The sequence below is a fragment of the Neopelma chrysocephalum genome, unplaced genomic scaffold, assembly GCF_003984885.1.
Source record: "Neopelma chrysocephalum unplaced genomic scaffold, ASM398488v2 Primary Assembly neopelma1_26, whole genome shotgun sequence".
Classification (NCBI taxonomy): Eukaryota; Metazoa; Chordata; class Aves; order Passeriformes; family Pipridae; genus Neopelma; species Neopelma chrysocephalum.
Genome location: NW_020897695.1, coordinates 2,268,924 through 2,296,120, shown reverse-complemented (window position 1 = coordinate 2,296,120; position 27,197 = coordinate 2,268,924). Strand labels below are relative to the sequence as shown.

At 40.0% G+C, this 27,197-nt stretch overlaps 1 protein-coding gene across 9 annotated transcripts in view; it reads right to left on the bottom strand.

Annotated features, from left to right (window-relative positions):
- Window positions 1–27,197, bottom strand: part of CREB5 (cAMP responsive element binding protein 5) — a 256,578-nt gene that overhangs the window by 54,445 nt on the left and 174,936 nt on the right. For all 9 annotated transcript variants that reach the window (XM_027675311.1, XM_027675304.1, XM_027675305.1 and 6 more), the window contains 2 exons: window positions 19,634–19,760; window positions 17,393–17,503 (listed from right to left, as the gene is read on the bottom strand). In XM_027675311.1, coding sequence (XP_027531112.1) covers window positions 17,393–17,503; window positions 19,634–19,760 — 238 coding nt within the window. The remainder of the gene's footprint in view (window positions 1–17,392; window positions 17,504–19,633; window positions 19,761–27,197) is intronic.

The window sequence follows — 27,197 nt, the reverse complement described above, 5'->3', positions numbered from 1 at the left end:
TAGAGGTACCTTGGTAGGCTGTGTGGGTAAGCTTGCATTGCTCCTGCCAGCACTACAATTATCAGATGCTATCATCCCCTTGCATTCACTAGTACATGCAAACTTTTAAAACAAACACGCAAATCAACCACACAATGAAGTAATGGGCTGTTTTGCATCTCTCCTGGCATGGATTCAACCTCATTCATCTAATAGCCATGCTACTGAAACCAAAGCACAGAAAACTCAAACTCAAACAAATGAAAATGCATAGACTTATTCTCGTACTCACTCTCCCAGACAGCGCAGGAAAGGAGAGACAGTACAGAACATTTGCAGCAGAATCTATGGGATAACAAGCACTTAAAGCCATTCCACAGCACAAGCTCCAACCCAGCACTAGTGCCAAGTTTCAATGACATGCTTCAGTAACACGAATTGCTTACTGTTGGGCTTCATTTAACCATCCTGTTTCTAGCAGTTCTCTGAACTATGGATTCTTCTCTCCGAGAATACAAAAGCCCAAGGTATGAGTTCATTGCTAAAGAACGAAAGCATCTCAGCAGCCCAGGGTGCCTGGTGATTTGCTGAGCTCCTCTGAGCCAGTTGTGAGTTTTCTGTTTAATTTAACTATTAAGGTTTAAGCTAAATAGAATCCACTCAGTGAAGCGCTGTATCTGTGCAAGCATGACCCTAATACAAGCCAGGAACAACTCTCCAATAAGATTTTTGTTGTTGTTGTTGTTTAATTGAGGAAAAGTAGTGCTCTAAAACACTACAGTGTTTGCAGTAAAGACTGAGGTTATTTGGGTTTTGTAGAAATGCTGTGGTTTGGTCTCACCTTTAAAAGAGATGTAACTAAAGTGCCTTTTTTTGCTTTTTATGAATCACTAGACAGGCAACAGGCTTTTTCCCACAGAAAGGCACATTTGCCTCAGTGCTCTAAAGCAATCTGTAAAACTTGCCTCTATCGCTGACTAATTATTATTGTTGAGCAAATGTTTTTCTAATGCTTATATCTGAAGCCATCAGACAAACTATAATTTGTGACCAGCCTTTGTATTTGGTAATAGCCTATCGTGGCAGAGTCAGAATCCATTCATTAGCTCTGGCAGGCAGCTCCAGCCTTCTGCAAGGAGCAAAGATTAATGCAGACATTGTACTCAGGGTGGCCCCCATACTGCGAACCCCATGGTTTCAGCTTCATTTACAAATCCAGACATCTTTTTTATTTTGCTCAGGAATAACACTGTTATTGAAATAAAGCAGTGATATTCATAAGGAAATTTAACTTCTTAACCATGTAAGACATCCCTGCTTTTTACATTATTTACACATAAACTAGGATATCCCTCCTACTTAGTTTAAACTACATGCTGTTCCCTATCCCCACAAATGCACTGGGACAATTTTTTGATTCAAATGTGACTGACAGGTGGGAAAGGAAATGTTCCTACTTAGTAATGAAAATAACACCTACATGCAAAATAGTAGCATATTGCCAGAAAACAGTTCAGACATTTAGGTATAACGTTTGCTCTATCTTCTTCAAAATAGGCAACCCTGTGGTAAGACATACTGCACTTCCTTAGATTTCCAGTTTGCGTATTGTGTTGTTAGCTAATAGTTTATTTCTGGCTTGAGGTAGTTTAATTTATGTCATACTTTTCATCCTAAACATTTGTTCGTTATTGTAAATTTATCTTTGACACTTAAGCTCATGCTGATAGGAAAAAGTAATTGAGCAATTTAAGGCTTGGATCCTCAAACTCCTTGAGCATCTGCTTAATTAGATTCTGAAATCACACTATGAAGAAGCACAAAGACTCATAGTCTAACTGTGAACTGGGATGTTTATTGTCTGGGTTCTCTGTATTTTAATTTCACTCTGTATCTGCCATCTATTAGCCAGGCATAATATGTAAACATAAGTAAACATTACCTAAATTGAACCATAAATACAACGCGCAATGACTCTCAATTAAAGTTTAGTAGGTTGTAAGGAAATAAGATATCCTGAGAATATGATGCTTACAGTCTCCATGACTTCTGAATGTATTCATTTAGCTTAAAAGCAAAACAGAAATAGCGTATCTCTTGCAGAGCTCATCAAGGACCCCAGACAGACTACCCAATGTGTCTTCAATAGCATCTTCTTTTACTGAAACAAAAGGCTGAAGAAAAAGAAGGCATTCAACAACACTCCTCCTTCTATACAGAAAATATGTATTCTTAAAATGCATGTTATTTGGAAAGAAATCATCATGAAATTACAAGATTGTCCATAATTTCTTAAATTATGTGTGGGATTGACAGGAGTTACACTACTGTAATAAATTTACTTTTTCTATTCTTTCTTCAAAGCGAAAGAAGTTAAATTTCAGTAACAGTTATGGCCTCAGGGAATCTAGGGTTTCACTAACACAATAGCAGTGAGTTTATACAGTCCAAGACACCCTAGGAAAGCCATGAATAAGTGTCAAGATATCCTATTTCTCTACTGTGTATATTTCTCTATCTCATAGTAGCTTTATTTCAAGTACATTCATTTAGAGGTTCCCATTCCTTTGAACTCATTTTGCATCACTAGAAGTGTAACTGCAAAGTCTAGAACCCTCTCTGATTGTCCTTCTGCCTGTACACCCCCGACAGCCCCCTATCCTGCACATTAAGACTCTCCCCATTCTAAACAGCCTCCCCTGAGGGTGGGGAATCTTCCCATTGCTCAGGGCAGAATTAATGTGTTTGCAAGGCCAAAAAACCCCACACACCTTAGTCCTATCCAAGAATAATACCTAAAGAAGTAATAGCTGCATCCCCTGTGCCTACATGAGATGACATCATGGGTCCTGCCAGACCCAGAACTGCTGGTTCCCCTGGGCCCTGCTGATTCAGAGGTCTTCCTGAACTGAACATATAAGTGATTTCTGCCCTCCAAACATCAACAAAGCCGTTAATCATGATCTCATGGTATGCACAAGGAGGAGAAAGAAATAGAAAGCGTCAAACTTTTAAATGCCTTTTGCTCTTTCCAGGTATTTCTAATAGAGACATTTCTTCAGTGCCTACCTCTCCGCTGTTCTTTTAGCAATCACCAAAGAGACTGCATATATATATATATATGTATATACATACATGTTATCATAGAATGAAAGGTAAGAGGGCTGATCTAAATGCACAAGAAGCTGAAAAAGCTGCACTTTTAAGCAGATGAGGTGTCAAAGCTTGCTGAGCATTTACACACTGTCAAGAGCAGAGCCTGGAGCATTGTTCTCCTCCTTGTTCAGGAGCAGAAACGAGAAGCAAAATGATTCTGGAAGGACCACATGTCCAACAAAGTTCATAGAAAGGCTTTGTACATGCCACAGTACATCAATAATATACCTTTTGTTAGATATAATAAAGTCTTGGCAAAGACAGGTGATGACTCAGAAAGCACAAACAAATAGAGAGAGTCTCAGAAAAAGTAAGGAAAACAACTCCAGCCCGTGCCAAGTTTAAAAGAAATATTACCAAATCAAATCCAACATCTGGCACCTGTTCTGCCCACCAACCCAATTTAATTCTTACTGTGCTCCGTTAGTGTTTAGCAAAGTCCAAAGGCCATGAAAGACAGTTAGGTGCTCCTACCCTCAGACAGATGAGGGATCATTTCTCCTCTAAGGAAGCTTCTGAATACTACAGAGTAACAACATCCTCTACGAAGTTTCCAGAATGGAAACCAAAATATTTATCTGAGGATATTTTTCCTCTACTCTTGGGTTGGTAACCTGATGTGCACCTTCTCACTTGAACTTTCCTCTCTGGGCACTGGCGTGGGCACAGCCTGTCAGGTTGCTGACCGTGCAGAGGGTCTCAGAGGAGCTTGGGGGGCTGGGTCACCTCTGAAGACAAGGCAGGCAAATCTGATTTATTTTGCATTTTGAGCAAACAATAAACATAAGAAGCTACCATATCTTAGCCAAGGAAACAGATTAGGCTGTTTAGCTTCCATTCTAAAACTGTATTGGACTGTGACTTGACAAGAGGGTTCCACCGCTGCACAGGTGAGCACTGAAAACCCAAGACACTGCAGATGCAGTTAGGAGCTGACACAGGAGGCATTAGACTCCCTGTGCAGTTGGGTCTTGTGTTGCAAAAGGGTGTGGAGATGGCAGGCAATGTGGAAAGCAGTGGTCAGCATTGGGCATTCTTCATCTCCTACGCATTGCTAATGCGTGTATTGCAAGCAAGGTCACACAGAGTCTAAGGACACCATTTCTCTATATTCTGGAGGGAGCTTTTAGGGTTACCCGAACTGAAAATGTAGCTTTCCATATTCATTTGAAGAAAACAACACCCATACTACTAATAACTTAGACTCACTAACAAGGACTAGGCTATTGATATAACACAGTGACAAGTCTCAGTAAAGCTTTGAAGATAAAGAGAGAAATACCAGCAGAAGACAGTGAGGTTTTATGGTGGTAATGTCCCTAGGCCAAATCCACCCTTTGCAAAACTGTGCTGAGACCATTAAAGACACCCCAAGGATGAATTAGACTCATTGCATCTTACATTATATAATGAGATCTGTATAGGGGAATTTCTTACAGTTTTACTCCTACAGCTTCTAGTGTTAAATAGGATTTCTACATCCCTGACTTAAAATGAAGTTTCTAAAGCATTTCAAGGCATATATCACCTAGATGATGTAAAACTAATTTATTAAACAGGCTTCCAAAGCACAGGTGCTTCATTGTTTGGTCCAGGCTGTTTCCCTATATTTCTATATGCTGCTAAACTGCAGCTCAAGTGCCACTCAGGATAAGACTGTGCTTCCCAGATAGAAGAAGTGAGCCCTAAGAGATGAGAACATAGAAGCTGCTGCTATCTTATGATCTCCAGAAAACAAAAAGTGAAGACAGTCCCTGTGACCAATGATAAAATGAGCCACACACACACTGAAAAACTCTTCCCAGAAAAGCCATCTTCAACTGTATTCTTTAGGTACCAGAAAAATAAAATTCAAGGCACAGGACTTGTCCTTCCCATTATGGGTTAAACCTAGGTAAAATGGAACATATCCAACAATGCCAAAGGAGGAGGTGAAGTAAAAACTGCCTGTATGGCTGCAAGTTCTGTGCTGCTTTCAAGCCTACAAATAGCACTCCGCTTGACATTGAAAAGCCTTGTAGAGGTTGGTCATTCTCTCAAACTTGACACAGTCATAAATCCAAGGCACTGTGCAGCCAGGCACAGAGTTGTTTTTTTTTCCAGGATGAGAACACATCTGAAACAACACGCTCAGACAGTATGGTATTATTTACTTACAGCTGAGCTTAGGAGATCGTGTAGCAGCCTCAAAAATTATTCCAATTATTTGAAATTGCAGTATAGTGTAAAATTCTGTCAGGAGAGAGGAGTGCAAGAGGCAGAGCAGCAGGAAAAATTAGGATGGCTCTTTTTTTAATCAAGCAAAATGAACCAAGGCAAGTATTCAAAAACAAGTTACTAAAAACCATTTTATAAGCCAGTTTTAAAATCTCTTAATAGCATTAGCTTACCTTCTGCTTTGTCTGAAGAAATATATATGAACCAATAATGTTCTCATGAGATTTCATTACTGAAAAGGCTCATTAGAAAAGGCATTAAAATACTAATTATCTCATAAACTATTTAGTTGTGTACCCACTGGGATAGTACTTACGAGTGCTCAAGCTCTTCATAGATCCAGCTAATCAATTAATGCTCATTAGAACCAGAAAGAGTATGCAGACTGCAGCATGCAGGAGAAATAAATAAGTCAGAGGTTAGCAAAGAAAGTGATTTGGTTGTAATCGAGCCTTCCTTTGTAACACAACTGTTGTCTGCTACGATTTAATTTTAATCAGCCTTTTTGGTACTTCTGGTAACATGACTCTTCTTGTCTCAAGAATCTCAGCTATTGTTATTGCTCCTCCAAGTACATAATTTATTAAGGGAGATACATCAAATACTACACGGAGATTCAAGTGGACAGGTAGAGTGTTCACTGATACCATGCTAACATTACCTACTGGGTATGTTAAAGAAGAGGAGAGGTGCTTGGGGGTGTATCATGGGTGGCTTTCTCTGTCAGAGCAGACAAGCAGCCAAACAGACAGGGATGCGCTGCTGGCTGTTCTGCATGTGCTCCCACAGAAATCAAAGCCCACCCCGGTGCCTACCTACTCTACGCTAAGGCTCAGGAAGGGTCAGGAGATGTCTGCCAGTGAGAACTGGGCTCTCACAGTGTTTTAAAAACACCACGGGGGAAGGGGCCCTGCTTTACTCCCCGCAGCACATATGCTCCTACACCTCTGGAGCACCAGGACTGTGGACCCTCTCTCCTCACTGGGTACGGCAGCCCAGGTTCAACATTGGAAGTGCGTGGAGCCTGGACAGAGCCTGCTGCGCTTCTCTCCTTCCCCTTTGCCTAGGCTCCTGGAGGGAGCTCCTGGGATACAATGCTGTCCTATTAATGTAGATATAGGTCCATCACTTGTGATGCTAACATCCCACTGAGAAACAAAGGATGGAGATTGACAGGCAGGCAGATCATGACTTCAGGCAAATGCCATTTCCCAGCTACATGCACATCAGGATCTCTTCTGTAACTGGCAGGACAGAATCTACAGCAGATTTTTTTTTAAACAGAATTTAGATTCTTTAAACAGAATTTGTTTAAAGGTATCCAGGACTTAATCTGGGTTGCTTATCATCTCCTTCACACAAGCAACTCAAGAGAGCTTCTCTTTTGCTTCAGACATTAGAAATCTCTGCAGAAAGATCTTACATGCTCCAGAAAAATACATGTTCATAATCTCTTGTTTTCACCTTGGTGGGAACAAACCAAAGATCAGAGCTAGTGAAGTGAGAAAGTTTAGAGCTGCTTCATCCAGCTGGTCATTGCCCAGGTTGCAGTGATCAGGAGCCCTATGGACACTTTCGTCCTATAGGAGGAAAGCACATGTTGGTTGGGTACTACAAGTCATAGCTACGTTATTTGGATTTTTGTGGGCAGCATTAAACTAACGTCATGAGTCACATATACCAGTTTTTATACTAAGACTAGCATAAAAACATCTTGAATTTTAAGTGTAGTAGAAAGGGAAGTTTTACTTTCTAAAATCTTTAAAATTAGATCAAGCTACCTTATTTTCTTATTTAAATGAAGGATCTGGGTACACTTAAACAAATCCAGAAACCACAAATTTCACCAAGGGCAATTCATTCATATTTTAATCTCAATACTGATGCAGTTATATACCATTTTTCACATAAACTGTAGATTACCTCTGGGAACTCTGTATGCAACTAATTCAAACATTGCTTGGATCAAGTTTCCAATCAAACTAATCCACCACTAACATGATTTAGAAGACTGACAAGCCTCTGCAAGTTAATGTAGCCGAACAAATTTCCTTTGTGCAAATGCTAGTCACTCTAAATGTCAGTAAGTGGGTTTTGGATAACACACATGGATTTTTTAGACATTTATTGTTCTGCAGCATTCTAAAGTATTTCAGGAAAAGTGACTTCTTAACATAAGATAAGGTAATACACAAATAAAGAGATGGACAAAGTTAGGCAAATAGGCATAGATAAGATTATGTTTGCTCAGTAAAACTGCATGTAATAGAGGAAGAAAAAAGACCTACCAAAACCAAAAAAAAAAAACATGGACATGTACACAAACACGCACACCTGCAAACATCTGACCAATAAACCTGGAGCTCTTCAGATTGTTAGCTGTCACTATTGCCTACACTGCCTCTTGTTTAAATGAAGTACTCAGGAGTTCAGATTTTGTACACATCCAGATATTAATGTTTTGGCAGGATTTTTTAATTTAAGAAAATTCCTAGAAGATGAAGTTAGAGCAGTATCTGTTACAAAACCCTGAATACATAGTTTTCTCTCTGACACACTCACACACTGCACACTGACACCAGCCTGCAGAGCAGCTGCACACGTCCATTAGATGGAAAGCAGATCAGGATTTCCCCCACCCTTATCCTGGGTATCTCCTGGCTGCTATGTTGGCAGCCAAAACAAAGTTCACGCTTAACCTCACGCTAAAGAGCCTCTGTTAACAGTCGGAGAACACAGTCCATCCTCATTACATACATTTCTCCTGAACTACAAGCAGCACATAAAGCAGACTCTAGTCAAATCCAGTAATGATGCTAGGTATTTTGGGGAAAAAAAAAGAAAAAAGAAAGCAAAAAGTTGGCACAGTATGGCAAATGTCATACTTCAGTGTATAGTGGTGTTCTGTCAGAAGCCAGACATATTAAAAATATTTACATAATTTAAAATAATTTGTACAGGTCTAGTAAAGTCTATTTTGGGCTTTGGGCTTTAATAAAAGTTTAAACATTTGCTAGATCCCATTGGACTTCATATGTAACCTTGGCATTTGAGGGCAGTATTGAGGATATGCCATTACTAAACTTTTCGTATTAGTATGAGTGTGAACTGAAATACCATAATAAAAATATAACAATATTTCTTGAGACTTGAAAACAGTCCTGGACTTTATATGTATTTCCAGATGGGAAACTAAAAATGTACTCTATGTTTGCACATGTATATTCAGAGGTGACTTTTAGTCTAATTTAAACATTCCAGAATAATGTGGCCTAAATATAACAACATGAATCATCCATTGGTTTCAAAGAAATATCTGGCAATTTTTCATTATGAATCATTAGGGACAGGTACCAATACCTGTCACAAAACTCCAGGTGATTATTTGGTATGATGAATCCATCATAAAAACTCCTGATATTATTTTGGGGCTTAGAGTAAATAATTTACCTTTAAAGTTATGTAATGAACACCTCTAGGAAGCAGAGTTAAGAAAAATTAAGGAAGAAAAAGTTCATATAAGATTCTGGTCAAAACACCAGTGTGCAAAAAAAAGAGGCAAATAAGTACTAAATATTTAGTGTATAAAATGCCATGAATAATCTTCCCAAATGTGCTCTGTAGTCACACTGTATGTAGTCTGTAGAACATTCTGTAGAATATAAAATATGGATTCTAAATAAAATAGCATTAAAGCCAAAATAAACAAAATGCTTACCTGGCAGTATCAAACTGTGGAACGGCCAGAGCCCGGCTAAAGGAAATTTTGAGATTTAGAAGTATAAACTATGTCCTCAGCTGACGCAAAAACCATGCAGTTCCTTTGAATTCAACTTTCACAGGTTTACACCAGCTGAGGATCAGGGCTAAATTTCAAAAGTAATTTTTGACTACACCAAAAATCTTGCCTCTGATTTTTTAAAGATAGAAGATCAGGAAATTCTATTTTAAGCTGTTTGTGGGGCTTCCCTCTCCTTTCTGTACACTCATTTTGAAAAATTAAAATAGGAGAGGAGAGGAGAGGAGAGGAGAGGAGAGGAGAGGAGAGGAGAGGAGTTGCAGTGAAAAAGTGGATATTTTGCTTTAAATAATTTCCAGTAGAATGAGCAAGAAAACTACAGGAATCCTGGCCGCTGTTTTAATATTTTACAAAAGCTTTCTTTTTTTACAACATAATTTTAAGGCCAAGCTTTCATGAATGAAAATGTAATATAACAAAGGTAATAATCCTAAATTAAAGTACTTCCACACTGATACTGTCACTAAATGAAGAATCTGATACTATCTTAAAATAAGATTTGTAGAATATTTTCCAATGTGAAAATGAGTTGGTTTCAGTGTGACCTTAATATATTAAATGGCAGGAAAAAAATGCACATCCATGACCAGAAGAGGAAGATTTTGCATAAATTGAATCCTCTACCTAAAAACTCTAACAATCTTCTACTCAAATCTTCATCTGTTCATGCTAGTTCATTTTTGGCTGGTCAAAGTCCATGTTCCCCCTGCCTCTGCAATATTCCAGCTATGTCAATTATTTCACTGTCTTCTTCATAACGTAAGTTACTTAAACAGGGGAAACTATCTAAAGCAGAGTAACATTGCCAGAGATATCGCATTTAGTTCTCAGCACACAAGCAACAAACTATGGGTAGAGAAAGTTCAGGTTCCCTGGGGGAAAGCAGGGGCGTGATGGGGGTGTCCCGTAAAGTGGGCTATGTAGTAATTGTAGAATAAAGAGGATACAGAGTGCAGAGGACACAACTAACTACGCCACATCCCACGCAGTCTGACTACAGAGCACATTTGAGAAGATTATTCATTGCATTTTATACACCAAAATCTCAGATAAACTTTACTGGCCAGCAATTTGCTAGTAAAAAACAGAGCAGAGCAAAGTTTCCTGCATAAGTATTTCCAGGGTGGGAGATCCAGCCTGTCCCAGTTTTTAAATTACCTCGTTAATACTTCTCCGAACATAAATAAGAGAAATTGTACTAATGAACATCTGGAAGACAGTATATATAGACCTCCCACCACTGAAAAGTGTCACTGGCCATATAGGACAGAGGACACAACAAATGCTGTGAATGTTTCCTCAGACTGCACACAGCTTGTAGCAGTGTTTCAAATCTGCCTATGATCTTAGGAGAAGATCTACAGGGGTATTCGTTAGTCCTGGTTTGGATATGGTTGACATTATGTGAAAGTAAGTGCTCTCCGGAGATTTCAGTGAAAGCCATGATGCCAGGGAAGCTGATCTCACAAGGCTTCCATCATCTCAGATGACAGAAGTGTCAGAAGATCAGTTAATTTTTGTCATTCTGAGCCAAAATCTCATCAGTAAAGTTCAGGAAATTTCAAGGGTATTAAATCCAAACACAAACCACCACCTTCAACTGGATGTGAATCCTAAATTTGAGCCTGCAACCCTTGTAAGCTTGAATTCAGTCTCCCCATTCTTTCCCTAGTCCTGAAAAAATACTATATTTCAACAATTATATTGATATTACCAACATTAATATTAACTCAAAAAAAACATATACATAAATTCTACTCAGACAAAAATTCTGTTTTCTTGAACTGGCAGCCAGAAATTCTTCTGTGCTTGTTTCAGCTCTTCCACTGACAAATTGTGTGGCCTCTAGTGAGTCACTTCACTTTTCTCTCTCATTTCAACAGTCTGAAATTATTTATCTCACAGGAAGGCTATCATAATTAATAAACTGCTTCATTAGCTACTATATAGTTTTTAGAAAATGCTTTTTAAGCCTGTTCATAGAGAAGAGATTTATTGCCATGAGAATTCTGCTTCCAGCTCTCATGTCCTCAGTGGTTAAAATATGAGGCTGGTAAAGTGTGCAACACCATCTCCTCCAACCCAAAGCCCCTCGCTTGTTATGAGATGCACTAGCACATCCCAATCAAACACTGGGCTTAATGTGCAACGGCCTGAAGTGCAAAACAATTTCCATTATTCATGGATCTTGCAAAAATCTTGAAAAATGAAAGCTGTACATATTCCAAGCAAAAGACTGAAAATATCACATATATCTGTGTGAAGCAGAACTTCTCTGTAACGTAACCTTAATTTTATTTTTACAGTTTCCTTTTTCCCTGGCTTCACTACCATAAGGACTTGCTTTTACTTGCACCAGTGCCCACTGACACACAACTTTACACAAACAAAATCTTTTCTTTAGGGTACAGTTGGGCACCAAACAAGTTACCCTCACGTATATGGATGCATCAGACTTAAGTTTCAAAATCTTATGACATACAAAAGCCAGCAGTTCATGTGTTGGGCTAGATGATAGCTACAGCAAGCAAATATACAATTGTATTTCAATTATTGCTATGGTTACAAAATCAGGGTGGACACTGCAGGGAAAAGGAGAAAGAGAAACAAATCTACAAAGATGATAAATCCTCTGAGGAAAGCGAGGGTGGTGGAGAAACAGAGAAAAAGAGAAAGGGTGAGGGCTGGTGGGTGGGGGAGAAAGCGAGGTCACTTTAACACCCAGCTGAATCAAGGCAAACAAAATAATAAAAATCCAAGTTCTTCTAGGGAAATAGTGCTGATAAGATCGTGGCAGGATAAAGTGACACAAAGAAAGAAAAATGCAAGGAATTGTTACAACTTGTGCCTACAACAAGCAACGCAATTCATATGCACTCAGGAGAAGCAAGACCAGATATTCGCCACATATTGCATCAGCTATGAGTAACTGAGCTGCCTTGCTTCCCTAGTGAACTTACTGAGCCACTGACAGCTTAAGAAGAATTAGTTCCTACCCTGTCTAGTTCATAATCCAGAATTTAGGCATGACGGGTACAAGGTCCTGTTTCAATAAACAAACCAGAATACGGTTAGCTTCACCCATCATGATAATACCTTAATCCACAGCAAGGCACACTGTCTGCAGGCAAAGCTACTGCCCAGGGAAGATTTTAAAGCACAGATCAGGAGCACACTAAAAGTTTGGCTTTGGAGACTTTAAAACATAAGAACAAATACAACAGGAGATACAATTTCAGAAGAGGGAGCTTTGTCAACAGTTGCAGAAGCATCGTGGTTTTTAACTATTTAACTGTCCATTCTGTGAAAACATTTCTCAGTTACTGATACAGGAAATTTCATCACACTTTTACTTTTTATTTGGAAGACTTGGCTTTACACATTCTTTCTTCTCTTATGCTGCTTTCATTGCTTTATTGTGAACGATGAGATAAGCAATTCCTTTTGAAATTCTGCAGAGATGCAGTATTTTTCTTTCTGCTCTTTGTGCATGCTGCTCTACTAAAGTGACTCCTTTCCCAGATAGCTTGATAGGAAAACACAGACTTCAAACTGTTTATTTTGTTTAACCAAGTATCTTCAGTCATGAAGTGTTAAGTAGCTAAACCTAGAGCTTCAGTGGCTTTGATCTGGCCTGGACTGCCTATGTTAGCCTCTTGCCTGAAATCAGTATGGAAACCTTGCAGACCTGGGCCCAGAGCCGGAATCCAGAGGGATGTGCTTCCCAAGGCTACCAGCTGTACCAGCACACCACTGCTTGTTAGGGCAGCACTTCATTTCCACATCCGACGGGCTGCTGCAATGGCTGAGCTGAGTATCAAAGAGGGGCCAAGGTAAGAGCTTACTCCAGCTGTTTCTCACTTTGCACCAGTTGCACAGTCACAGTAAACCAGCATGGAAACACATGCTATTTGTAAAACAAGCAGCAGAAGGCTCCATCCAAACTCAGACCCCAATCCGCATCTGATGAAAGCCCTCCACTTTGTAGCCGAGCCTTTCCCATTTGGCTGGCATACTGTGTTCCTGAAGAAAGCAAGCTGTGCCTGTCTTAAAGCCATACGAAATGAAACCAGGTCCCTGCAGCCAGTCCTGCCTTTCCTCTGGGATGGAGAGCTGAGTGATGCTTGGACCAGGATTTTCACAGCCACTAGTAGGATTTGGACCCTTAGCTCTCATTAAGTTGAATAAAAACCAGTGCTGATGACAACTGGTTCAACGCAATTTCTTTCACTTCTCTCCTCCTCCTCTGCCAAAGCTGTTCGGCATTCTTAGGTGAATTGGGAGGTTCAGTTATTTTACTATTATAATTGGGAACATGCACACTACTGATTTATTACTTTTCTTTTCTGGTTATGTTTTCACTCTTTCATCTGATAGACACTTTCAAATTGATTTTTTTATTATTACTGTTCAACTTAGTAATGCATATAAGGCAAAAAAAATAGCCCAGAGTCCTACACACTTCTGATACAGAAATATTTTCTTTTTTAAAGAACCATACAGATTCTGTCAGGAATATAAGCACAGCCAAGCTACACATATTATATTTTATTTAAATTTTATAAAACTACCATATCCAGCAAGTGGCAGACAGAAACGGTAAAAGAAAAAATTACCAGGTCAAATTTAAAACTGTATTTTTAAGTTCAATTATGTTCATTGCCAGCCTGCTTTTTACACCTCCTTTCAGAGGTCATAAATTTCTGCAGGTAAAGATCAATGCCTTGCAACATTCAGACAGAAAGGCATCAGCTCCATCGAAAAGACCTGCTGTCACACAGGTTTCCAGCGGTTCAGTGCACACTATTTATCTTTCACTCCAGTAATCCACACAATATTGACTTCCAAGTTCTAAAACCTCCAATACTCTGAAACTGCAAAACCAAACTGTATGTAAGCAGTATATTAAGGCAAAGGCACCACCAACAATTCCAGTTTCATAATACTCTCAGGCTACTGAACCACACGTTAATACACTACACATGCTACTCTGTGTACTTTTGCCACATACACTTAAGAGCTATATGTTTCCTCCTCTTTCCAATGCAATATATTTTAATACAAAATCAATGTATGGTTTTTGTAGGCAGCATAAGGGTTTGATCCATTCAGCTCTGAATCTAAGAAGAAAGCAGTATTGATTTAGATGTTCACTCATTCATTTACTAGGACAGTTTTAAAGCATTAGGTGATAACCTAATTGAGAGGCATACTGTGAGGGAAACTGAGATTGTTGTGATAAATTAAATCAGTTCTGGGATGTCATCTACAATACTTGATGGAACATTCTCCAGAAAAAAAATAAACCAGGAAATGAGTGTCGGGTGGCAGAGTGTGGCTTTCCATAAATACCAGGTAATACAAGCTGATTAAAATACATATAGATAAATAAATTGCTTATTATAGAAACATTACAGTAATAATGCAGCACATATTGTATATGTGTGTGTATATGTGCCTGTATATGAGACAATGTACATATTTATCAGATTTGCTTGCATTTCCTACTACAAAAAAATTATGAACCAATCAAGGGTGAGAATCTTTTGCCGCCTATCTGCTTTCTTTTAAAAAACTGGCATCACACAGCATCCATACTGGTATTATTTATTCATATGCATTTTATGAAAGCAAATTAAGTCACCAAATAGTGTTATGACTGTTGCATACCAAATCATGCTTGCACTGCTCAGGTACATACTTTCATGAGGCCAGAAGGATTTGGTCTCACATCTGGGTCTCACGTTTAAAGGAGCCCATCCTGCATTCTCTCATGTAGGCCCTAAAAAGGTGCTGATCCATTTCCCATGGATTTGGACAGCTGATGAATCAGGCCCAAGGTTCCCCAGACTTCTCCATTTACTTCAGTCACTAGCTGAAAGCATCTTAGATGACTCTATCTAGTGTTTGACATACACATTCTTCTCAGAGCAGGGCCAGCCAAAGAGAACATAAGTGCTGAATGCATCAGAGGAAATAGCATTAGCAGAATCTAGCAAAATCTAAAATTCCTTCCTAATGCAGGACACAGTCCAGTAAAGTACTAAGCACCCTCATTTTTGACTTTTTAAAAAAAGTTGCCAGAGTATGTGAAGTTTCATGCTTTAAGCATGAAGAAAAGTGAAACAGTTAATAATAAGAACAAACGTGCCTGTAACACAGATGATTCTGATTTAAAATCCATGAACTTACATGTAAGAAATAATTTTGCTCTAAATATTTCCCACATTTTTTTCAACTTTGTGTTTGCACCAAGTGTTGTTAATAGCTTCATAGTGCTCAAAGCAGTGGCTAAACGAAGAGGCTTTTTACATTGCATGTGTGCTCAGACTGAAACAAACTATAAAACTAGAATATAGAAATATGGAATATTTAAAAAAAACCAAACCACCTGCATTTGAAAATAAGAAAGGTCTCAGAGCTCTGAATTTCACCTCTTACTCTCAAGAGTTAATGTGTGCAGATTTTTTCCACCCTTGGAAGAGTGGCAGAAAGCCTCTGAGAAGCAAAGGCGCTGCTTGTTCACTATACCATGTTTTGGATAGCACTTTCTATCTGAAAGAACCATGCCTTCATACATTAGATTTAGGGATAAAACCTGCCTACCCAGACTAAAAAGCAATTTATATTAACATACAGTTTCAGTTATTAAAGCACAGAATTCTCACCATATGCACCAATAATTTAATCTTGTTCTTAAGTAGCCTCACACTTCCAGTAAAAAAGAGGCAGGGGGTGCTGGGAGAAGTAAACTACAGAACCTTTAGTCCCCAAAACAGATGCCAGTTTTGGATTTATTCAGCCAAGGAGTATTTAGCTTGGCTCAGCTACACTTGCATTGAAAAAACACTTGCCTATTCCAAAAAGTTTTTAACAAGCTCTGCTGCAGATGCCGTTGCCATTTGGCATGTCACCGTCACTGTGTGGTACAGCAGAGAGAACTCTTGACCACAGGTTTTCCTTGGCTGGGGGAGCCAGTGTTTTTGGCTATCGTTCTTCTTCTGGCCAACTGGCTGCATGTTTACGCAGTGTGGTTTTAGATGGAGTGTTAACAGAGGCTGGGTTAACAGCCTAACCCAGACCAACACTGAGACGAAGGCATGACCTATCCAATCTAAGAAAACAGAGGTAGAATAAGCCCCTATATGTTGTTACTCTTAACCCAGACTCTCTTGCATGCATTTATACTTACAGACAAGAAGATATTTTTCTTTGCCTCATGATAAATGACAACAACTTTAAAAGCTGTACCAGTCATGAAAGTAGAAATATATAAAAACCTGTGGTTGCCCAATCTTTGTCAGTTTGATTTCATTCTCTCACTAATGACAATGTTAACTGGGCAAAATATCACTGAAAGAAGTTCTGTTACTCTTGTTTTCCACTACTATGAGATATCTTGAGAGGATAAAAACCCTGCAGAGTTAAAACTAAGAACTTCTGTCCTTGTATTTCCACTAGCCAGCAAATGGCAGTTCTGAAACTGAAAAAGCCCGAGTGTTTCTACATTGATGAACCTGATTTCAAGTATATCAGTGCTGAACGCCTCCACAAAAGTGCATATAAAGCTGGGAAAACTTAAAAATGCCCACCTGTAGTTTAGTTTACCTACGCTAATCCTATACCAGTACATATGCATGAGAAGACTTGTAAGATGTAGAACAACTTTAAAAACGATTTTTGTATAAATTAAATACATTTGTCCAAATTCTGACACTTCTTTTTGAAGGCAACTACCTTGTTGCACTCTAAAAAAGAAAATATCCTAGTTTTATACATATTGTTTGGTGTGCTTCTCTAGCACTGCCATTACCCTGACATGCCACACTCCTATCTGGAAAAAATGAGGATTATGTACACTCCCTCCACAGCACACACTTTTTACTGCACTCTTTATTGACTGACAATTTTCCTTAAGTCAAGTTGTAGAGCACAGACACCGTTAGAGAAATAGACAGACCACTTGCCTAAATTCTACTAATTTGTACCAAAAGTCCTATTTAACACAGTATAGATCAGACAGCCCTTCAGTTGCCTCTCACTGAGAGTTCAGTTAGGACTAGGAACATCTTGAAAGTTCATACAAACAAAGGCAATTTACTGCACCATATTAAAAAAGAGTATAACGTATGACTAAGAATGAAGTAAGCAGTGTCTGGCTACATCCCCCACTGTCTGGGTAACCGGTATGCAAGAGCAATATGAGAAAATACAGTAATTTAAAAAAATTTGTCTTTTTACCATTTTGGCTTCTGAATGCATTGGGGGAACTTGAGGTGAAGCACACGGATTACTGAGGTTCGGCCCTTGCATCCCCATGATGTTGGAGTTCATTGACATTTGTCGCTCCATCTTTTAAAAGAAAAAAAAATATTTGAAAACATCTGGAGACATTTGCAAGAATTTACTCTTGGTTTCTTTTTAAATGGACTCAACTTTATTTCTTCAAGTCATGACTGAAAAAATAACAATCTGTGTCATGAATTGAATGTGTGTATGCACGCAGGCGTGTGTTTCATCAGAATCAGCCCTGAAAACTCACAGCCAATTATAAAGAAGGGGTTCTTTAATAAACAAATGTAGCAGCCACCCAGGTTTGCGCTTTTTTGTAATGATTTTCTCCCTTTCAGTGTAACAACACTCAGAGTTAAGTGGTTTTAAAAGCATCACTGTATAAAATTGTAGCTTCCCCTACCAGCGCAGCCCAAATTAGCTTATTAAAAGCATAAATAAAAATCTACAATCTCAAGTGTATGGAAAACAAGTTGGCTCTTTTTCCTTCACTCAGATTACTCAGATGAGAAGAGTTTTCCATATGTCTTGTAAGGGAAACTTTCATGCACTGCTGAGATAGCAAAAAACAAAGCAGAACTCCTCCCGGCTATTCAGAGCCCTTTCTGCAAGCTAATCTCACTAGGTGGAGAGGGAGGGATACACTTTTCAAGCAAAATCTAATGGCATTAAGTCCTGTATAAAATCATTTCCTGGAGTTTGTTCCCCGAAAAGAGGCAAGCCCCATACACTGCTAGGTGTTGACAGAGCTGGTAAGCAGGGTTATGGTGCTGGTTGCAGCCAGAGCTGAGCATCGTGCTGTGCTTTGGGCCAGTCCCCTAAATCTTTGGCTCTTGCAAAGAAGCTTTTGAATCCTTCTGAGGTCTCCAAGCGGGGGGGGGGGGGTATTTTTTGTGCCCTGTGGTGAGGTTGTTTCCCACCTTCCACGATGCTTGCAAGAATGAGTGCTGGGCCTTGGGGAGATATCAATATCCCACTGCTTCTCTGGCGTGGAGAAGCTGCCACTGCCAACGCTCCTACCCCCTCTCCATGGGGTAGGAGCACCTCCCACTACCATCTCCCCTGCAGCCCTTTCAGGAGGGGCAGGAGCTGCAGCCGGGGCAGCCAGCATTGACTGGGTCTGTCTCACTTCCAAGCTCATGTCGCTGTGGCTCTCAGCCAGAGCACACCTGCTCATCTGCAAGTAAAGTTGCCCAAAGGGTTCCCCAGCAGCAGTCTGAAGCCACTGAACTTACACTATTGCTGGATGTTTGCTCCATTTCATGTTCCTTGGGAATTATGCCAGGAAAAAAGCTTCCCACAGTATCTTATTTTTAAAAAGTCTTATTTTTTTGTTGTTGAACTTCCTGGTCAGTATTCCAGGAGACCCTTATTGACAAGTTACTAAGTAATAACTTATTAATGACTGATCAAATAGCAGCCATATCTGAATCTTTGTATTCATGTGGAGTGCCCCCCTTGCTCCAGCAAATCCAGAACAAGCAGTACTTTCCTCCCTCTTATGGTCAATTGCTCCCAGGTTGTCTTCCAAACTTAACACTGTGAAATGAAACAAAAACTTCTCCTTCCCCATGTCATCCTTACTCATTCCCACTCCTAACCTGCCCAAGTCTCTCATACAGAAAAGGTTGTTAATGTAAGAATTTGAAGCTACTACTGGAAAGCACCCCTTTAGCTCCCATAATAAGATGGGAAATATTCCCATCCCTGCAGAAATGAGTGAAAGATGAGCAGTGATCATAACCTAATTCTAAATAAGTGCAAGTTAACAGGTCAGAAAAGTAAGTCACATTTCTTTCTTGTTAACTGGTTATCTCTCACAAACAAAAAGATTACTTAGACTTCACTGATATAACTTATGCAAATGGCTTTTCCAGTCTTGTCTGAATTCAGAAAAATCTTTTCATTCCAGAACAAATATATTGAGCTCACCTATGTGACCAAGTGTGAGAATCAGAAATTGTAGTCTCATGTAAACTGCTTCTAATCACTCTCACACTAATTAGCATGCTGTTAACTGCATCAGAAATACTCTGGTGTAAGATGAAGCACTGAAAAAGGCCCAGCTTCCTTAACACATTTTACTTTGATTTTTTACAAAATGCAGCAGACTTTCACCTCTGCATAGATTGAATCAAGCACAAAACAACCTTCCTCCCCCGCTAAAACAATCCAAACCAAAAAACTTACAGGCATGAGTACAGCAGAAGATCCTGGCATGGTAGGATTGGGCAGGGTGCCAGGCATAGAGGCAGGCATAGGCTGTCTTTGTCGGTTGTGCAGGTGCAGTAGTGAAGACAGAGAACCTGGGACAGGCCTAGAAGAAAAGTAAAGAAGGTGTCATGGGCTATGGAGACCTAAACAAGCCTTACCATGCCAGCCATTGCTAGGCACAGGCAACTCTAGACAAGCAGGCACAAATAAACCAATCCAGGATTTGTCCTTTCCTGCATAAATCAGTGGAACATAAAGTTTTGAAGAAGCAGATGAATCATCTTCCTTCTGCTGTTTATCAGTTAAAGCACCAGTATAGTTCATCTGATATAACATGAGTGCAAATGTATCAGCTGCTCTCAGTCTATGCACCTCTGCATCTTACAGTGGCCAGCAGAAGATTTCTACAAACAAGGCAGGAAAATTTCCTGGCATACCACATCGGTGCACTGCGGTAAATTCAGCCCTCAGGAATAAAAATATCTGGATTATAGTTTTGCAAGCTATGATAGAAAATTATCCACTCTTAAATAAATTTTTAAATTTTATCACCTGTAAATAAACTACTCTAAAATGAGTATTTAATGTCTTGATATTCTCTCCTGTAAAACTCTACCAAGCCATTGTTCCAAAGCGAGGTTACTAATTTTACCACTTAGCACATCACCAGGACACAGAAAATGGGAAAAAAATAGAAAGAAAATTAGGAAAATTACATTCTGATTAAGCAGCTTATAAAAGCAAAATGTACGGGCTATAAAAAAGCAGAGTGAGTTATTTTGGCAAAGGGGGTTCAAAAGATTTAGAAGGATTTTTTTAAGTACAGCACAGGGAAAAGAGTGCATGTGAGAAAGCAGGCCCACTCACAAAGAAGAAACATAAAATTAATGGGTTAAACAAAACTACACTTTAAAAATATCCTTTAAGAATGTGGTCTTGGGAGTTACTTAATCAGTTATTTGTTGTTTTGAGATTTTTTTTAGTTTTGAAGAAGGTATGAGTTGCTTGAAGTTTGGGGTGAGTATAACTTGTTACCTTTTCAAAAAGCTTGAAAATAAGAAAGTTTTCACACACAGTGCCTCAACAAACATTGCTAGTATGAGTACATTATGTTAAATTCTCAGAGAACAGAGAACTGCTCTGCAGTATAACATGTGGTTTACACTGTTTATTGGGAAGGAGAGCTACCCCTAAAGGTACAAGAAGGACTGGAGAGAAGGAAGCATAGTCTGGGAGCTTGAAGAGCCTCTATTGGGGGAGCATGGAAAGAGTCCAAGATGTTTAGAGCCTCTAACCATCACAGTTGATTTTCAGCCTTGGCAGAAGCATCCTTTGCTTCAGTGATGAATCCACGGCTAGCCATGAAAGCCTCAAAACTGGGCTGACATGGTCAGGGAAGCAGAGTCATAACCCTAGAGCTGCAAAGGAGAAGACAGTTGTTTATCCCACTTGGTCTGAACTGTGTCACACCACATGATGGGGCTTTACATCTTGGCCCTCCAGTTTTAAGTTGTATTGGCAATCTTGAATATGTACACCCCTTCTCTAACTTTAGAGGTCACTTCCAATAATCTAACAACAAGCAGAGTCCAAAAGCTGTGAGCAATGGGATTCACAGACATTCAGTATGCAGGACACCACATCCAGGCTCCAAAAGTGGAGGCACCTGCCTCATGGCAAAACCATTTTCTTCTGACCTACAAGTCTCATACTCTTTTACCAAGAGTTCAAACGACCTAATCCACTTGTCCCTAAAACTCCCCAATATTTCCCATCCTTGGACTTGCAGTCCTTCAACCCTCCTTTCTTCAACCCACTGCCCCAGAAACATTTCTGTCCCAACAAATGCCATCTCAAAATCCTTGCCCTGCCAATTCCTTCATACTCAGACACCCTACTCCTCCCACCCCTTTGCCCTCAGCTGCCCTCTCTTTAGCAGCTGCACACGACTGAACCCGTCCTTTTGTCTTGGTTCTCCATGGAGAGAAAAAGCCTGTGTTTTGAAGGGTGTTTTAAAAATCCTCACAGACACACACAGTACTTATTCAGAAGGGGAAAAAAGAAATCCCAAAGCAGTAACAAACATATCTCAGATACAAACAATGAGTTCTTCCTATGCCTCTCTGGTTATCTGTTGATGGAGGAGTAGAATGTACTTACATCTTCATATCACCCCAAAAAACCTCAAGACAACATCTCCCAGATATGTGGTGTAATCCTGCGAGAAAGTGCAATAAGTACTGTGAGGAAGCATGAATGAGCTTCTGGGATAGGGGATTCTATGGTCAGCTCAGCATAAGGCTAAGTCTTGGGAGCTGTGGAAGTGGTGAAAGTGGAAAGGATGCAGTGCAGAAAAAATGAGCTCAGAAAATATACTCAAGGTACACAGACTCTGACCCATTCTACTGTCCACTTAAACACAGCCGTGCGCCAGCACTCATTCACATGAGACAATCGACAAATCATTAGGATAAGGTCAAAATAGCATGAAAAACATGCTCCTTTGAAAAGAAAAAAGTGAGGAGATACCAGTTTGAATGTGAACGATCTCAGTTTGGTTTCCAGTGGCTGTGGTGACCCTCACAGGCAGTGTCCACTTCCCACTGGCCCATCCCCACCAACACTACTGTCCTGCAGAGCAGCAGACAAGTTCAAAAAGGTCTTCTCTATCTTGTGCTTTAAAGTCTGTGTGCCAGACAGAAGGGCTGGGACCTCCATACTGGGGCATCTAGGGATGAACAGAGTGTGCTGCAGCCCCTGCTGGTGATGCACACAGGTTTTCCTCCCAAAGAGCAGGCGAGGAGGAGTGGGCATGGAAGGAGAAAGCACCAGTGCACTTTCCCACCTGTACTGGAACAAGACTGAGGTGTGCACTGACCTGCCCACTGGAGCTCTAGAGCCCTCTGGGTCCACTGGCTTAGACATAGTCTACAGGAACCGCACTGGCTAACCAGAGCAATGCATTCAATAAAAATACCACTTGAGTTTTCAGTGGTAAAGTAAAACAAGTACCATAACAACAGCTCCCCCTGCACACCTTTATTTATTCTGAGATGTCCCACATACAGACCCTTTGTACAAGTCACCGGTTTCATAATAAGCTTAGGTGTTAGGCTGTTTGACAGAAACTTATTTTGGCCTGACCTATACAATTTGTGCAAGTGATTCTCAAGAGACTGCACAGTTTGAGTTTTGCTTATATGTTCCAGAGCCAAAAAAAATTCCAAAATTACTTTAATGAGTTTGGGAATATGCAGCTTGGTCAAAAGGGAATTACTGGTATTTATTAAAATGGCAAAGAAGCTTCCTTGCTGTCCCCAGTTTTACCTTTAATGCTGCTTCGTTTTGGGGGAGGCCATATGCTTTACAATCAGCTACAGCAAAAAAAATCCTTAGTACTTGAGGTATTTTTTTCTTGCTGCACTCCAGCTAGTCTGTTCCCAGGTGTGTTTTTGCAAAGAGGTGCAGAGCAGTCAGAGAAACCTTGCGCTTCAAGGCTGATCCTCCTTTTCAAAAAACCTGCAGCACTTCTGCCACCAATAAAAATGCTACATAATCCTCATGGGATTCCCCCCCACTGGGGAAAGCGACTTTAGCCAGTACTCATGGATACTTGAATTGCTCCTACATTGAATGCTGGTCATTGATTAGCGCGTGGTTGTGCATATTCACTCTCACAGAGCTCAGAGCATGTGTATGGCACAGGCTGAGATACTCAGCTTGTCTAAGACATTTCTTCCTCTTCCAAGGACAACACAATCTCCTTTGTCGTTGCTTTCTAACCAGCAGCAAAGAAAGTCAGTGAAACTTTATAATGGTTATTTTTAATGTTGAACATATCAACTCCACTCCTCTCTTTGTAAATGCTGAGGAGGTGCTGCCTGCAGCCTGTCAGTCAATATTGCTGACTGTGGGATTCTCATTCCTTGGCACCTGTGTTGCTAAATAAATAGGGTTGTTGGGCAAACAGCCCACAAATAAAGGACAGATAAGATAGAGAACTGGCAGGTGCTCAGCCTCACTGAAAATATGGCCACCCGTGGTGTTTTTCCAAAATTTCGGAATTCTCATTGTATTCCAGCAGAAGCCTGCTGTTGGATATGATGGGGTCTTGGTCAGTGTTTGTACACCATCCCTTCTGGCATACAAGGGCTGGATAGATAGTGTTAAGCTGGCTTAGTAAAATACCACATTAGCCAAGTTGCTGTAACTGACCACATTGGCTCTTCCTCTACATGGTCGTGCTAACACCATGAGTCATCCTTACTAACATTTAAACAGATGGGTGGTACCCCGCTAAGCCATGGTGACTCGATCATGTTCCATCATATGACTCTACCCAATGATTAAAGATAACTCCACTAATGTAATCAAATATCTATGATATATACTTCACTATGCGACTCCTTGATTAATACCAAATCCTCTGTCTGATATGATGCAACACCTATTTGACCCAGTTTTCTAGACTGTCTGATGACTAACCACTACATTCGTCTATAAAAACACTAGGCTTCCCTTAACTGGAAGTCTTCAAGGACAATTTGCGCGGATGACAATTTGCTGCTGAGGTCTCATGAGAGTAGGTTCATACTGAACCTACTAGACCATTTGGGGCTACAGGCAAAAGGCTACATGCTATATTTGGGGCTACATACTATTTAAAGTATCACTGCAATATGTTTTCTATTATGATAAAGCACTCCAGGTGAGCGGGTCTTACCATGACCTCTCTTCTGCTCCTTACTCCCCTGCGCATAGCATTCATGCAAGGTCATCAAGAATACCTACATCACATCCATGTTTGCTCCACTGCAGTTAGCTCTGGTGTGTAGAAAGTTAAGCCAAAGTATATGGAGTTGCACTGGAGCAAAGGAGCTCATCTCTTGACTGCCTATGGCCTCCAGTCCCAGCCATCTCACAATGGAGCAGCCCACAAGTGGCTGTTTGTGCTATGGCAATTCATCACGTCGGGTCAGCACTGGCTGAGGGCTTTCTGCACCACTCTCTGGTTACACAACACAGACTTGATCAGACTTTCACCATTTTATGTATATATATATAAAAATATGTATGTATGCACACACACATACATATATACGATTACAACAGTGCCTAGAAGCAATGATTTAGAAATTGTGGGTGAGGTCCTCCCCAAAAAAGCTTGTAGATAATTAAAAAATGAGGGAGAGTGAGTGGAAGAAATAGGGAGACACAGATGTAAATAAGGTAGCAATGATATCATTATGATCAATATAATGAGGAGCAATCATTGCATACCAGCAGCCTTGACCTTTTCAAGGGATGTCAGTATGTGCATGTGGTTTGGGTGGCTTTCAGGCTGAAGGATCCGAGTAGCCTAGCATAGTGAGAATGAGCAGGCTACAGTCTACCCTCTGAATGTCCCATTGACAACCAGGTATTGCCACGATTAAACTTTCCTTTGCTAAAAAGTAAGTTCACTGGAGCATGTGGTTCTACAGACCAGCTGTAAGCTGCTTTTACAGCAGCTACTGCAGACAGAGTACCTGGCCCAAGTGCTGTCCTGGGCCTTTACTATTCAAATAATTCAGTCAGAGGGCAAAGACATGAAGGAGACATTTTAATCTGAGAGATGTGTTCTGAATGGTGGGGTTGCCTCACTTACTGCTTGTCTGCTGCTATTTGATCCACAGTACCATTATTTAAGCCTATCAATCCAACTAGAGCTTTCCTCCTTTGTGGTCCTTTATTTCCCTCCCCCTCCCAGCCTTAAAGTAGGGCAATTCTGTCTAATTTCAATTTATCCATTTGTCATTCAGAGGAGGAAAGAAAAAATAAACACAAAGGAAAGCAACAACAAAGCATCAGACAAGTACTTGGAATACCTCGCATAGTTGCAAGGGACCTTACCTGACCTGCTGTATCCCATGTTTAACTGTTTTAATCACAGCATCACCAGAGAGCCAAGCTTTCCAAGAAGTGGGAGGTTTGTGTCACCAGATTTTTCAGAGAGCCAAACCAAATTCAGGGGAAAAGAAAACTGGCACCTAGAATTCATGGCTCCCTGCCAACCTAGTAAAGATCCTTTTTTGTATTTCTCAGATAATTCAGACATCTGCATGATGTGGGTAGATTATTATTATCAGTAGCAGACATTTATACTGTGGTGGTGCCCAAAGGTCCCAGTCGGGAGCAGGACCACATTGAGCCTGGCACTGTACAAACACAGATAAGAGACAATTCTTACAGAATATGTTTACAATCTAGAGACAAAAACCAGATGAAAAGTAAAAGATGGAGATAGAACACACAAGTAAATAAATATGCTAAAGAATTGGAGACAGTTTAGAGGCACTCCTCTGGTTGCTTTTTTGTCTCTTTGTATGTTTTTTATTTAACTGGTATGCTCAGAAATGACAGGACCGAGGAAGTTTGCAAGAGGAAGGGAGTAACTGAGATTGAGACACAGGAAGGGCAACACTCTAGGAGAGGGAAAATTATGGCTCGTAACCTAAAGGATTTGGGAAGCATCAAGGCAAAGATATGCTTTCTGTAGAGATTTTTAAATGGAGTATTCATATATCTTCATATATGTTACCTTTAGGTATTTTCCCAGTGTTGCACAAGAAGAGATTTCAGCCTGTGAAAAAGAAACTAGCTGCTGGTAAAGACATTGGCAAAGTGAAAGTGATTCTTGACACTGTAATGAGAAACTGGAGGACTGCGATTAGATAAGGCTAAGCTGCGAAAAGTCTTATAGACAAGAAGTTTGATTCAGAAGTGAAGGAAAAGCCCATGTTAGTATTTGAGAAAAGCTGACACAATTAAGATAACAAGATATACATTGGCACAAAGGAAGAAGGAATTCAGCAACGAGCATCACAAAAAGACAAGATGCAGCATACAGATATGAAACTATATGGACCAAAGCAACCAAAGAGATGTTACTTCTCAATTCATGTTTCCCTTGATGTCACTTAAGGAGAAGCTGTTCACTGGGAACAAAGCAACTCCATCAGAAATGCATTCTTGATCACTTGCTCTAAAACACAGGGACAAAAACATTTCCCTTAAATGAAGGGAAAGTGGAAAGAAAAACAACCAGTGAATGGATATATATATAGTAAAATATTATAAACCTGTGGAAAAATGCCTCCAAAATTTGTTAAGAATTCTGTACTTTTCAGCCGAGCTTGTAGGAGAAAAGCCCTACAAATCAGTGGCCCCATCATGTATTTAGTGGGCCAAAGTCTATTTAAAGGTTTAGTCAATGATAAATCTTGCCTTTAGAAACTCCAATTTTGCTAATGCCACCTATATTTCCTGAACACATGTTTAAGGAACCTCTGCAAATTCGGCATAAGTACAAGGACCAGCAGGTCCTTGGAAGCCTCACAGAACCCATTAACATTTGCTTTTTGGCTCTTACAGGTCTTATAAACTGCTGGTTTTAATCTTCCCTTCCCTCTATTTCACTGGGTCTTATTGCCTGACCCATTACAAGAAAAATAAGAAAAGCTAGAATGGTTTCTTAGACTATAACTTCCTTGGAGAAGTT